The 14,329-nt window shown below is 42.7% G+C and overlaps 1 protein-coding gene across 6 annotated transcripts in view; it reads right to left on the reverse strand.

The window, feature by feature from the left end:
* CLIP1 (CAP-Gly domain containing linker protein 1) overlaps nucleotides 1-14,329 on the reverse strand; it is a 126,136-nt gene that overhangs the window by 78,190 nt on the left and 33,617 nt on the right. For all 6 annotated transcript variants that reach the window (XM_057527302.1, XM_057527301.1, XM_057527299.1 and 3 more), the window contains exons 2-3: nucleotides 11,147-11,341; nucleotides 6,890-7,461 (exon numbers count right to left, since the gene is read on the reverse strand). In XM_057527302.1, the coding sequence (XP_057383285.1) occupies nucleotides 6,890-7,461; nucleotides 11,147-11,231 (657 nt within the window). In that variant the 5' untranslated portion in view covers nucleotides 11,232-11,341. The remainder of the gene's footprint in view (nucleotides 1-6,889; nucleotides 7,462-11,146; nucleotides 11,342-14,329) is intronic.

Genomic DNA, 14,329 nt, shown 5'->3' on the forward strand with positions numbered 1-14,329 from the left:
ACTGGTAAGAAGACCGAGAAAAACAGAAGAAATCAAATTATTACAAAGGGCATACTTGTACACACTTTGTGGGAACATAAAATGGTAACAGCTTTTTGGACTGTACTTTGGCAATGTTTATTATGATTTAAAATATTTATATATTCTTTGACTCAGAAATTTCATTTCTAGGGAAAAAAGGCTGGGAGCAATCTAAATGTCTATGATTAAATTAGGTGCCCCAAACAGTGTGATACCAAACAGCAGCTTATTATTTTAAATGAAGAGTTGTATTTACTAGCATAGAAATGCCCCAAATCTATCAAAGTATACTGTAAAATGGTGTGTATATAATATGATCCCACTATATGTTTGTTTTAAATTTACATGTTATAATAAGTCTCACAAATAATGCTGAACAAATGAAGACACAGAAAAGTACATACTAAATGAACTGTAGTTATTTAGACTCAAACACAAGCAAAATAACTTATAAATAAGATTTTTTTTTAAATCTCAGGAAGATGTTTTTCCCTTTCACAGCATCCAAAAGACCTACAGATTTACACTATAGGATTCTTAGTTTAAGAGCCCTGGGAGCAGCTCGTAGAAAGATAAAGCTTGTCCCTTTAAAAACAAAAGCCTAAAAAGTCTCCTTCTCATACTTGGTCATAAGCTAAGAATTCAGCATAGAACATACAGTACCGGACATGGAGACAACCATGTTGAAACAGAACGGCTGGAAGTCAGTCAAGTTCTCGAGAACCTGACATCACATCCCTGAAATAGTGCCTACACCCGAAAATGCAGCAAGACCATCTCAAAAACATTCAGAGTAATTGGTCATCCCAGGGATTCCCAGTCTGGAAAGAGGTGAGTCTCTGAGAGTCAGCTGAACCGCTGCATCGGCCCAAAGCAGCTCATGCCACAAGACAGATGAAAGCAATCTTCAGCTAAGGAGATCTGTGGAATATTCATGAGGACAAATGGGAAAACAGAGGGGCCAGAGAGAGATGGGAAGGAGGCAGGTGGGTTTGTTACAAGCAGCTCCAACTGACCCTCCTTGACCCAGCTCATCCACCCCACTGAGGACCACGAGCGCGGAGGGGGGCGAGGACAGGCTTCCCCAGGCCCTGACTGCCTCCTGCAAGATGGGAGTGCCCAATACAGTCATAGCTCAGGAGCTCCCACCTCGATCTTCAAGAGGTCATTGAGCTAAACCTCACACCTGATGCAGAAATCCGCTTTCCTGCTCTTCCCGCGATGACAGCAAGAACTGGAGAGAGCTGCGTGGAGAAGGCAGCCTCCACTCCTGCCCTCTCTGTGCTCGTTCCACGTGGAAGGCGCCACGAGGGCGCTGGGGGCGGGACTGGGAATATTCTATACCGCTCCTCACATAACAGTGACCTAACGATCTTAGTTCTATTGGAATTTTTTTTACTGAAGCATAACTGACTTACAACGTCACATTGGTTCAGGAGTGCAACGTGGGGACCTGATTCATATGTTACGAAATGATCACCAGGAAAATTCTAGTAACTGTCTATCACCATACAAAGTTATTACAATATTATTGACTACCTTCCCTATGCTGTACATGACATCCCTGTGACTTACTTATTTTATAACTGGAGGTTTGTACCTCTTAATCCCCTTCACCTAATTCGCCCACTCCCCACCACCCCCCTCTGGCAGAACCAGTTTGTTCTTTGTATCCATGAATGAGTCTGTTTCTGTTTCATTATGTGTGTTGGTTTGTTTCATTTTTTTAGATTCCACATATACAAGGAAAATCATATGATATTTGCCTTTCCTCTGACTTATTTCACTTAGCATAATACCCTCTAGGTCCATCCATGTTGTTGCCAATGGCAAGATTTCATTCTTTTTTATGGCTGAGTAATATTCCATTGTATATATATACCACATCTTTACCCACTCATCCACTGATGTACATTTAGGTTGCCAACAGAAGTTTTCTTTAATTAGGAGAATTCCAATCAAATATTTCAGATTTCTAAATCTAATTCCCTTTATACATGAATTTTGAAGTAAAAATGTTTTACATTCCTAAATCAAAGATTTCTATTAACCAAGGCAGCACATTAAAGTAGAAAAAACATATTAACTGGGAACAAGAGGCCATAATGATATGTGTACACGTACATCACATACGACCTGAGGCAAGTTGCATTTCTTCTCTGGGCTTCAGTATTCTAAGCAAAAAGAGGCATCTGTTGATCTCAAAGAGCCTTTCCAGATCTAAAATACTGTGATTCTAAGGTACTCCTTTCATTTCTCCTAGAAATACTAACCAAAACAGTAAAAAGTTTTACTGCCTCTAAAAACACTCTCATTAGACTTAACACTTAGAGATTCAAATTCTGTTCCAAGTATGCTAGTTTTGCACATGTAATTAAAATTTTCCTACAAATACACCCTTCAAGCCTCTACAAACCAACGTGCATCTGCAGATTCTCCTCCTTCCTTACTATAAAAATGGAGGAAATCTCCGTGCGTCTCAATCGAAGGCAAAGCAATCCCCGTGGTGTGCGCCCGGGGTGCCACCTCTTCCCAGGACCCTCATCCCAACACTGATCCCCCCCACTGTATCTGCACCCTGTTCCTCTGGTCCAGATCATTTTAGGCAGGATGCAAACACCCCGGACTCTGCCATCTTTAGAAAACACCTTCCCTAGATCCAACACTCCTCCAGCACCAGCCTGACAGCTCTACTCTCCTTCAACATCCAACTTCTTCAAAGAACGGTCACCCCAAATCCACTTTCAACCACCTCTGATCTATTCTTTACGAAGCAGCTGGAGCGATCTTTCCAAACTACAAATCTAATCACATCACTTATCACTCTTGTTGCTCCTAAGGTCAAAATCAAAATCCTTAACGTGGCCTAAACTTACAGGCCCTATGTCACCAGTCCCTGCAGACACCACCTAGTGAATGAGTCTCATCTCCTACCCCTATGGGCTCCTCCGCCTGTGGGGAATGACACTGGCCACTTCCCCAAACGTGCCAACTCCCTCCCATCTGGGGAGTTTGCCAATCCCTCTGCTAGAATGTTCCCTCTTGCCACTACCATTGCTCTGCCTGGCCAATTCCTACTCTCCTTCAGGTCCACTTTAATCCTTACATCCTCATGGAAGCCTTTTGTTGTAAGCTAAACCATCCGGACCTTATCATTTTGTCTGTTTTATCAGCCAAGCAGCACAATACTTGACTAGTAATTTAATCAACTGTTTCTTACTCTGGTGGAAAAGGAGAGCTACTTGTTTTGAAAGCGTGCCGTACGTTATCCATTTCATTTACAGCTAAGCACTTAGAATGGAACTGCATACAACCTGCAGTCTAACCTACAAAGCTGTCCTGTGCTAAGGTAACAGGTTTCTGATTTAACCAAAGCTTACTAGATAAATAAGTACCATAAGTCTTAAATATTTTTAGGCCCTTTGACCTAGTAATTCCACCACTATAAATTTATCCTAGGAAAGTAAGAGAGATACACACAAAAAATTTTAAATGGCATTCATGGCAGCAATATCTATACAGTAAAAAGTGGAGGAGGGGGGAGGGGAAGTAAACATCAGTAAAAACTGAAAAGAAGAGTAAGCATCAAAAAACCTTCACCGCATGGGCTTCCCTGGTGGCGCAGTGGTTGAGAATCTGCCTGCTAATGCAGGAGACACGGGTTCGAGCCCTGGTCTGGGAGGATCCCACATGCCGCGGAGCGGCTGGGCCCGTGAGCCACGGCTGCTGAGCCTGCGCTTCTGGAGCCTGTGCCCCGCGACGGGAGGGGCCGCGATAGTGAAAGGCCCGCGCACCGCGATGAAGAGCGGTCCCCGCACCGCGATGAAGAGTGGCCCCCACTTGCCGCAACTGGAGAAAGCCCTCGCACGAACCAAAGACCCAGCACAGCCAAAAATAAAATAAATAAATAAATAAATAAATAAATAAATAAAAATTAAAAAAAAAAACAAAACAAAAACAAAAAAAAAAAAAAAAAAAACCTTCACCGCAACAGTGGTTAGGATACATGCTCTCACTGCCGAGGGCCCAGGTTCAACCCCTGGTGGTGGAACTAAAATCCCACAAGCCGCTCAGCGTGGTTTAAAAAAAAAAAAAAAAAAATTGGTATAGCAAGTGAGTATGAGATTGAGCCGCAGAGCACTGCCATACTGAAATGATGCTCTAAGTTCTGAAGCATCAACTGCTAAAACTCATGACTATTATAACCAGAAGAAGGAACCTACTGACCTTGAAACTAAGAGATCCAGAAGGACTCCCTTGAAGGTAACAGGTATTAAAGGGTTCCCACAGGTGCATGGGGCCTTCTAGATTCATGATGCTACAGGACTGGGAGACAGAAGTCCCAAGTTCTAAATCTAAAACCTATAGTGAACGCGCTATTTGACGATAGGGAGTCACTTCCTTTTTCGGGGCTTAAGTTTCCTCGTCTGTAGGACAAAAAAAATCACAAAAACTTCCAATTTCAAAATTATGCTATCATCAGCTCGACATAACAGGTTCTGGAGTAAAAATACCTACATTTAAATTGCAGAAGCACCACTCTTCAGGGTGTATGACCTCGGGCAAGCGATTGTAGTTCTTAGAACCTCTGTTTCTTCACCAATTCTATGGGGGCTACTCCATATACTGCTGACACATTAAACGAGATGCACGGGACATTCTAAAGGCTAACAGCCATTCTTTTTTTTCCCATTATATTACTGTAAGCCTCCAAGACTGATGGAATTTTTACGGATACAAAGGAAACTGAAGAGCACAGGGTCAAAGACTTCAGACAAACGTCATGCCTTGAACTGAACTGACCAAAGTGTTGGAAAAAGTCAGAGAATAGCTTTAAATTTTCATCAGTGAGAAAAACAGCTACCATTTCTTGGGAATTCTCTGGCGGTCCAGTGGTTAGGACTTGGTGCTTTCACTGCCGAGGGCCTAGGACTGAAATCCCTGGTCAGGGAACTAAGATTCCACAAGCCGCATGGTGTGGCAAATAAATAAATAAATAAATAAATAAAATAAAATAAAATAAAATAAAATAAATAAATAAATAAATAAATAAATAAGGTTCTGCTGTTTAAAAAAAAAAAAAAGCTACCTTTTCTTGAGTGTTGACTGGATACCAGGCACTGCTAAGAATGTTATATGCATCATCTAATTTAATCCTCACAACAATGTTAGATGTTAGCACTGTTATTCAACCTCATTTTCATAGATGAGAAAACTAAGAAGTTAAATAACTTGCTGAGGTCACAAAGGCAGAGCTGGACTCAGCTTGTGTTTTTAGCACTGCTACACTGCCTCTCATTTAAAACAAACAAAAAGGGCTTCCCTGGTGGCGCAGTGGTTGAGAATCTGCCTGCCAATGCAGGGGACACGGGTTCGAGCCCTGGTCTGGGAAGATCCCACATGCCACGGAGCAACTGGGCCCGTGAGCCACAACTGCTGAGCCTGCGCGTCTGGAGCCTGTGCTCCGCAACAGGAGAGGCCACGACAGTGAGAGGCCCGCGCACCGCGATGAAGAGTGGTCCCCGCTTGCCGCAACTAGAGAAAGCCCTCGCACAGGAACGAAGACTCAACACAGTCACAAATAAATAAATAAATAAATAAATAAATAAAAGAACGTGAATTTCTAAAAAAAAAACAAACAAACAAAAAAAGAATAAATCAGTCATTGTGTCATTCAGGGGTTCTAGAATGTATAGCATGTAGACCTTATACATTGTTTCCTGCTTATTAGTAAAAAAAAAAAAAAAAAAAAAAAAGAAACTACAGTACATTTCCTTTTTTATTCTTAATATTTATTTATTTATTTATTTGGCTGCATCGGGTCCTAGCTGCCGTGCACAGTCTTCTCTCTAGTTGTGGTGCGCAGGTTCCAGAGCGCACGGACTTGGTTGCCCCTCAGCACGTGGGACCTCAGTTCCCCGACCAGGGATCAACCCGCGTCGCCTGCAGTGGAAGGTGGATTCTTTTTTTTTTTTTTTTTTTTTTAAATTTGAAATTATGAAGCTATCATTATAATTCACAAGCATTTCTATAGCTACTTTATTTATTTATTTCTTTTATTTTTGGCTGTGTTGGGTCTTCAGTTCGTGCGAGGGCTTTCTCTAGTTGTGGCAAGCGGGGGCCACTCTTCATCGCGGTGCGCGGGCCTCTCACTATCGCGGCCTCTCTTGTTGCGGAGCACAGGCTCCAGACGCGCAGGCTCAGCAATTGTGGCTCACGGGCCTAGTTGCTCCGCGGCATGTGGGATCTTCCCAGACCAGGGCTCGAACCCGTGTCCCCTGCATTAGCAGGCAGATTCTCAACCACTGCGCCACCAGGGAAGCCCCGAAGGTGGATTCTTAACCACTGGACCGCCAGGGAAGTCCCTCCTTTCTTTTCCTAGACCTAAACCTGATCACTTAAAAGGCAGAGAAATTCTGAAATAACATCCTGTGATCTCTGAGTTTTCCAAGACACTCAAAGAAACAGGATCTCATATTTACCCACACACTATCCTTAAAGCAAAAATTAAAAACCAGAAAGAAAGAAAAAAACCTTTGTTAAAAACATCTAAGTCCACCTCTCAGCTTGTTTTGTCAAGTAAAGTTACCTTAATATTTACAAGCTAAAAACTCAATATTCTTCTGACTAAACTGAAAGATAAAACTAGAGTCCATCCCTGCAAACCTACCCTTATATATACTACACGCAAACTACGTAGCCAGTTTCTAATCTGTTGTATGTTTACACATAAACGGAACCAGAAAAGCTGATTACTTTCTCTATAAATGAATGGTCATCCCTACAGAACAGATTCTGAGCCCGCATGTGTGTATTTCAACCCCTCACTCAGGTCAACATAACGACCTTGGAAGGTTTATGGACTCACCAATACTCGGTCTCCAATTTTGAGCTCTCTTTCTCCTTTCTTGATTGAGCCGGCCTCCGAAAGGTTGGAAATAGATTCACTGGTGGTTTTTGTAAGGTTGCTGATCTGAGACGTAGCTGAAGGTTCCTTTGCAGTAGGCTGGGGCAATTTATGGGGAATATTTGAGGGGGTGGCTGGGGAAGAGGACACCATGCTGGCTGTCGAAGTGGACAGAGGCGAAGTCGTTCTGGAAGCATGAGTTGTCTGCAGGCCGTCGGCTTCATCTTCTGCCTGCACCTTCCTCGTCAACTTGGAAGGTCGGGTGAATATGCCCTTTAAAGGCTCACACTGGAAATACCGAATTCCTGCCACTGAACCATCGTTCTTGCCTATGGGTTCATCTAAAACGATCCCGGCCCATTGGCCTGGTGCAAACTGGGTTTCTCCCAGGAACTGGATAAATCCAGGCTTATTCCCATTCACCCAAACTCGCTCCCCAACTCGAAAATCATCCACAAACTCCTCTTGTGTCTCAGCAGACGGAGTGCTCGATGCTTTTTCACTGGATATTGTTTTTTCTATTGGAGCTGCAACTGAAAACAGAGAAGAAAGGATCAGAAAAGATTCGATTTCATATTTAAGCAGACAACCCCTAAGTTAAAAGGAAAATAAACTAGAGAAAGGGCCAAAAGCAACAGAAGTAGCCACAACTCTTCAAGAGGTGCTGTTTATCTTTCTTCTTCTTCTTTTTCCTTCTTTTTTTTTTTTAGCAAGGAGGCAAAAAGTACTTGACCCATCACTATCATTTTCTTTTTTTTTTTTTAAAGTAATTAACTTATTTATTTATTTTGGCTGCGTTGGGTCTTCATTGCTGCACATGGGCTTTCTCTAGTTGCGGCGAGCAGGGGCTACTCTTCATTGCAGTGCACAGGCTTCTCATTGTGGTGGCTTCTCTTGTTGCGGAGTACGGACTCTAGGCACGCTGGCTTCAGTAGTTGTGGTGCATGGGCTTAGTTGCTCTGTGGCATGTGGGATCTTCCTGGACCAGGGCTTGAACCCGTGTCCCCTGCATTGGCAGGCAGATCCTTACCACTGTACTACCAGGGAAGTCCCGCATCACTACCATTTTCAATGCTGTCAAAACTCAGTGAGCTGATAAGACTTAGTTCTTATCTGCAATTAAGATTGGAATAAGTCAAAATTGAGAAAAAAAAGTAGTCCTTTTCCCAGAATTCATAATATAGGTCTGATTTCATTCTTCACCCTGTATCCTGCACATCATGAGCAAATGCCCGTTCGGACCCACTGAGATGGGCTCTATTCCCCCATGTGAGTGGTCAGTTAAAGCTGACAGGACTAGGCCCATTTAACCACACACATGCGCAATTACCTTGATGCAGGAGGGGATTCAGTGCCGCAGTCCCTACCATCATTATTCCAAGACTATTCCTTTGCTAGCAGAAATGGAAATCACAGCAGGGAAGAAAAGAGAGCATCTGGCCTGACTCCCTGTAAAGGCAAGACGACTTGGCAAACTCTACCCTACGGTAAAGACAGAGTTAAATTCTGCCAGGAATGTGATATTTACACTGGAAGTACATTCACGCATTCACCTGGCAAGCGTTTATTAAATATTCAGCATGAACTGTCAGAGAGAGCCTGAATTCTTAATGTCTGCCATTTACTGAGCATATCGTGATCTTAGGATGTTCCGTGACCTCTCTGAGTTTAGTTTTTTCATCTGTAAAAGGGGAAAGTAGTAATATTTATCTTGAGGGCTTTTTTTCTTTGAATGAGGATTAAATGAAATAATGTATTTATCCACGTTATGCATCTTTCTTGAGTTCCTACCACTCCGGAACTAGTCCCAGGCATTGTTCTTCACCAGGGACAAAGCAAGACAGCACAGTCCATGCCTTCATAGAGCTCAGAGTCTAGCGGTGGAGAAGCAGACAGTCAAGGCACACACCAGGTAACTTCAGGTGGTCTAAGTGCAGTCAGGGAAAGACTCCTGGAGGAGGTGATACCTAGTCTGAGGCCTGATCGACAGAATTGAATCACGCAGACTGGGGAGCAAAGTGGCCCAGCTGAGCGAGAGTGGGTGCTGAACATCTCTTTACCCGACACAGAAAGGGGGACTGTGGAGTTTCCATTTGTGGAGGGTTTTTTTGCTTGTTTGTTTGTTTGTTTAGAAGACAGTGGATGCTCTCAGACAGAACAGATAATAAATAATCTGCCGAAGACAGGGGCCAGTTTTTTTTTTAGCATCAGTTCTGGCTTTGCACATCAACAGTTACTCTTCACAGAGTGCTACAAGCATGAATTTCTGAAAAACAATGTTCATAAAAGTGTCTTGAATTCCTTGGCAATTACTTCCTTTTAAGCGTGTAAGTTTTAGTATTAATAAGCTGCTTTAATCTTAATTTAAAAAAACCTAATGTGTGCCAAGTAACACTGGAGAAACCAAGTTGAATTACTCATGATCCCTGCACTCAAGGACTTCAAGTGCTAAAAGGTATGCACGAAAAATACTAAAAGTGAAAAAGATAATGCTAACAGGGGTAAATATAACAGTGGAAGGCTTCAGAGAAGGGTTGGCATTTGAAGGGGTCTTAAAAGAGGAAGGATTTTGAGGAGAAGGGGATGCCAATTTTGACTGACTTCCCCAAGGCTAAATAGTCCTTAAAGAAACCCATTTCTTCACAATCCTTTGCTTTATCAGTAAAGCTTTCCTCTAAGATGTTGTTACCGAGTCTAAGCTCGTACTACTCACCACACAACAGGCAGATAACCAAGAGACGAATTGCTGGGGCAAAGAATAACGACTTTATTCGGAAAGCCAGCAGACCGACAAGATGGCGGCCTCGGGCCCCAAAGAACCATCTTGCCTGAGTTAGAATTCGGGCTCCTTTTATACTAAAAGGGGAGGGAGTAAAGTCAAACACTTCCTGGTTCTCATCAGCCTCCGGAGGGCATGGGTTAATTTCTTCCTCCCTGCAGTCATTCACAGGTGGGCCTGATCAGGATGTTTCCTGTGAGCTGAACAAAGGTATTTTAGCTTAATGCTCAGTATCTGGGAAGCAGGGTTCCAAAGGATGGGCCACATTATGTATAATTTAAACTTACAGGCAACATCCCTTTAGTGAGTAACTTGTAATAGAATACAAAAGGTTCTTCCCTATTACAATGTTTTATGGCCTCTCTGAAAAGAACCGGGTTTTATCCTGATACATAAAATGTAAATAACTCAGGATCTCCAATGAGTCAACACATATTTACTGAGCTCCTGTTACATGCCAGGCAATTTTCTAGGTGTGTGGATGGAATACAGCAGAGAAAAAAAAAAGGAAAAAAAAGCGAACACAAAGATCCCTTCCCTCAAGGAAGACCAATGAATGTCTTTATGGAAGAACTTGAAGAAACAATGTTGTACTTAATAGATTATGGTGGGCACCTGTCTGGAAAGGCTGAAAACATAAGATCTAATAGTATACAAATCACATAAAAGATGGTAAAAGCAAGCATCAGATGCTTCTCTCCTGCCTCTCTTACTAAAGACCTTAGGTGATCATTATGGGATGGAAATGGAAATGCTGAAGGAGGAGATGGAGAACTGATGAGAAACAGGTTGTTAAAGATAATAAAAGACACAAGTTCATCTATAAAATGGGGAAGGTTTTCCCTCATGAGCCAGACTTGAGCTACTGTACTACCTGCTCCCTTGATGATGATGGCCAATTTCAGGTCAATGACTGTCATCATATCTTTTTTTTTTTTTTTAATAAATTTATTTATTTTATTTATTTATTTTTGGCTATGTTGGGTCTTCGTTGCTGCACGCAGGCTTTCTCTAGTTGCGGTGAGCAGGGGCTACTCTTTGTTGCAGTGCGCGGGCTTCTCATTGCAGTGGCTTCTCTCGTTGTGAAGCACGGGCTCTAGGCGCGTGGGCTTCAGTAGTTGCGGCACACGGGCTCAGTAGTTGTGGCTCGTGGGCTCTACAGCACAGGCTCAGTAGTTGTGGCGCACGGGCTTAGTTGCTCCATAGCATGTGGGATCTTCCCAGACCAGGGATCGAACCCGTGTCCCCTGCATTGGCAGGCGGATTCTCAACCACTGCGCCACCAGGGAAGCCCATAAAATTCTATGTCTTTTAATTGAAACTTTCTGAAGTATTTTCAACAATATGAAGTTTTATAAGACTGTCTTTTTAAATTTTTCAAATAGAAGTCTTCACATAGGATGAAAAACTTGCTATTAAGGAGAAACATAAAGCATTACCAGGAGCAGGTGTCTTCAAGGCTGTGCTTCCAGGCTTAAGGATCTTCGTCGGGGCCTTAAGCCCGCTTGGTTTCAGCATACTCATTGTCCTTAGGATATCAGAGCTGTTTTTCCTTTGCCTGTTGCCACTATCTTTCCCCAGTCATTGATAGAACTGTGGGTGTTTCTATAGTGGAGTCAGTCTCTGGGTTAAATCTGCAAAGAGAAAAATATAAAAAGAGTTTAGAATCTATAGGAGAAAGAAAGTAGAAAGAGTTACGAAAGTAGCTTTCACAGCCTAAACTTTTCCTTATGTATGATAAGAAAACCATCTCCACAATGAACTTAGGAACCTAGAAAACTCCAGATATCAAAAATATGAAGATGCTGCTGAAATAGATTTAAAAGCAATTTACTATCCTAAAGACAAGTAGCTAAGGCTGGCAATATATTCACTTTTCTTTATAGTATCTAATAATACCAGATCAGTACAGTGCCTAAAAACCACACAATCCATAGAAGAGGGTTCAGAAAAATGTGCACCAAACTAAATGGGGGGAAGAGAAGGGAACTTTCAGTTTTCACTTCATTGACTTCTATGTTGCTTAAGCTTGATGACCACTAGCCCGTGTTAACTGTATATACTATTTAATCCACAGAATTATACAATAACTCAGTATAAAGCCAAGTATATGTTAAACAAGAGAAAGATTCAAATTCAAACTCTGTAAGAAAAAGTCGTATCTGGAAAGTACTAAAAGGAAGTTATCTTTGTTTTGTCTACAGAAACACAATGAACTTCTGATTTACTCAAGACCAAGTATGAATCTACAGCTTCTGGGCTCAGGCAAAACAGTACTTTGCCATTTGCTCTTTAAGAGAGGAGGAAGACCTTGGGATTTTGGAATACAGAAAAATATTTCTAGACATAATACCTAATAAAACAGAATTCAAAGAGAAAAATGCTATTTACTGACTCTCTCACACGGCTGCATTTTGCATTTTTTTTCTGGTAGTCGAGCTTGGATGACGAAGCACAGACCTCACTCTCTGGCTCTCTCACAAGCAATGCCAAGCATCAGTAAACAGTCTGGCCAGGGCTAACAGAGGAGCTGCTACGGTCCCTGCAGTGAGTTGAATGGTGGCCTCCCCAAAAGATATGTCCATCTGGAACCTATGCATGTGACCTTATTTGAGAGAAGAGTCTTTGCAGATGCAATTCAGTTACGGATCTTGAGATGAGCTCGTCCTGGATCACCTGCTTGGGCCCTAAATCTGATGACAAGTGTCCTAATTAGAAGAGGAGAGCACAGAGGAGACGGCCAGGTGAAGACCCAGGCAGAGATTGCAGCCATGTGACTACAAGTCAAGGACAGCCAGCAGCCACCAGAAGCTAAGACAGAAGCATGAGACGGAGTCTCCCTCAGAGCTCCAGAAGGAACCAACCCTGGTGATACTTTGATCTTGGACTTCTGGCCTCCAGATCTGTGAGAGAACAAATCTGTTGTCTTAAGCCACCCGGTTTGTGGTCACTTGTTATGGCGGCCCCAGGAAACTAATATAGCCGTGTAAGTTTTTCTATTCAAAGATAATCAGACTGGGACTTCCCCGGCGGTCCAGTGGTTAAGACTTCGCCTTCCAATAAGGGGGTGCAGGTTCCATCCCTGGTCGGGGAGCTAAGATTCCCACGTGCCTCGAGGCCAAAAAACCAAAACATAAAAACAGAAGCAACACTGTAACAAACTCAATGAAGATTTTACAAATGGTCCACATCAAAAAATCAAAGATAATCAGACTGAACGGAAATCAAACCAAGACAGTAGTCTCATTAGGCTCACTCTGAAGATTCCCCATGGTTCTCAAGAGGGTCCAAAACGGCACAAAGTGTTTTTTACAAAGTCAAAGGTAAGCCATGTGGCTTGGGGGAAGACTGGGACTAACAGAGAAAGCACTGCTGTGTGCTTGAAGACAGGGGTTGCCGATCCTGGCTGTTAATACAAAATTCCCGGGCTCCTTACTGTCACCACCATCACCCTCACTGCCAGGACGGCGGCAGTGTGCTGGGGGTCTGTGTGCCAGGTCAGGTGGTTCTAACTCAGAGCGGAAACCACGTGCTTTACTGCCAGACCCTCACCATACACAGTCTGTAGGCCGCAAGCAGAGCTACCTGCTCCTGCTACCGCCTTAGACACATGGAGGGTTTCACTGAGTCTCCTCTAGGCTACTTACTCGTGCAAAAATATTTGAGGAAGATGGGGATAAGCTAAGTGCAGAGATTACCATGGGGTCTTGTGTCTTGGCTACTCTTCACCCTGGTCCAATATCATAAAGTGACAAGGGTCAGGTAGTTAAGGACAGAACAGACAAAGGAGGCACAATCGTCCTGGAAAAGCTACTATAGCGGCGAGAAGAGAGGATGAAGTACTCCTTAAAATATTTCACTTGGGCTAAACACTGAATTCTTGGGCTCAGGTCAAGCACTCCTCCCTGAAGAGAAATTCTGAAAACAATAAGCGACTAGGCCAGCCTCAGCCAGTTTCAAACCTTGCAGCTCAACATGCTAAGCTCACAAAACACTGGCCAACTAAAAGCCTCGGCCTAAGAAACAGGCGTGTGGTTATCAGGAACCCAAGAACGGTCATAAACCCAAAGTCTTATGTCTTCTGTTGTCTAATCTTCATGCCTCTAGCTCTCGGTCCATCTGAGCTACTTGAATCCCAAAGCAGGGAACTGTGACCAAGATTTAAGGAAGGAGAAAAATCTAGTCTGTCTCAATAAGAGAATTGGGAGCAATTTAAAAATCCACTCTGTGTTTTTTGTGTCTTGGACCTATTTCTGGGCCTTCTAGTTTTCCACACTATTTTAATAATTATGGCTCTAATCACTGTTAACATTTCGTAGTACAAGTTCTCTCTCATTCTTTTAAATTTGTGAAATATACAGAAAAGTACATAAAACAGACATGTACATAAAACAGATATACAGTTTTATGGGTGAAGCAAACAGCTATGTAATCACAAACCAGATGCAGAAAAGCCACTGCCAGCACTCCAAAATCTCCCTGTCTGTCCCCTCCAGCCTCGCCTTTGTCTCCCAGAGGTAACTACTATTCTAACTTTATGGCAATACTCCCCTTTTAGAAAATAGTTTTACCGGTTATGTGTGCAACAATATGATTAGTTTGTTTTGCCTACTTTTGACGTA

Source organism: Balaenoptera acutorostrata, chromosome 13, assembly GCF_949987535.1.
Source record: "Balaenoptera acutorostrata chromosome 13, mBalAcu1.1, whole genome shotgun sequence".
NCBI lineage: Eukaryota > Metazoa > Chordata > Mammalia > Artiodactyla > Balaenopteridae > Balaenoptera > Balaenoptera acutorostrata.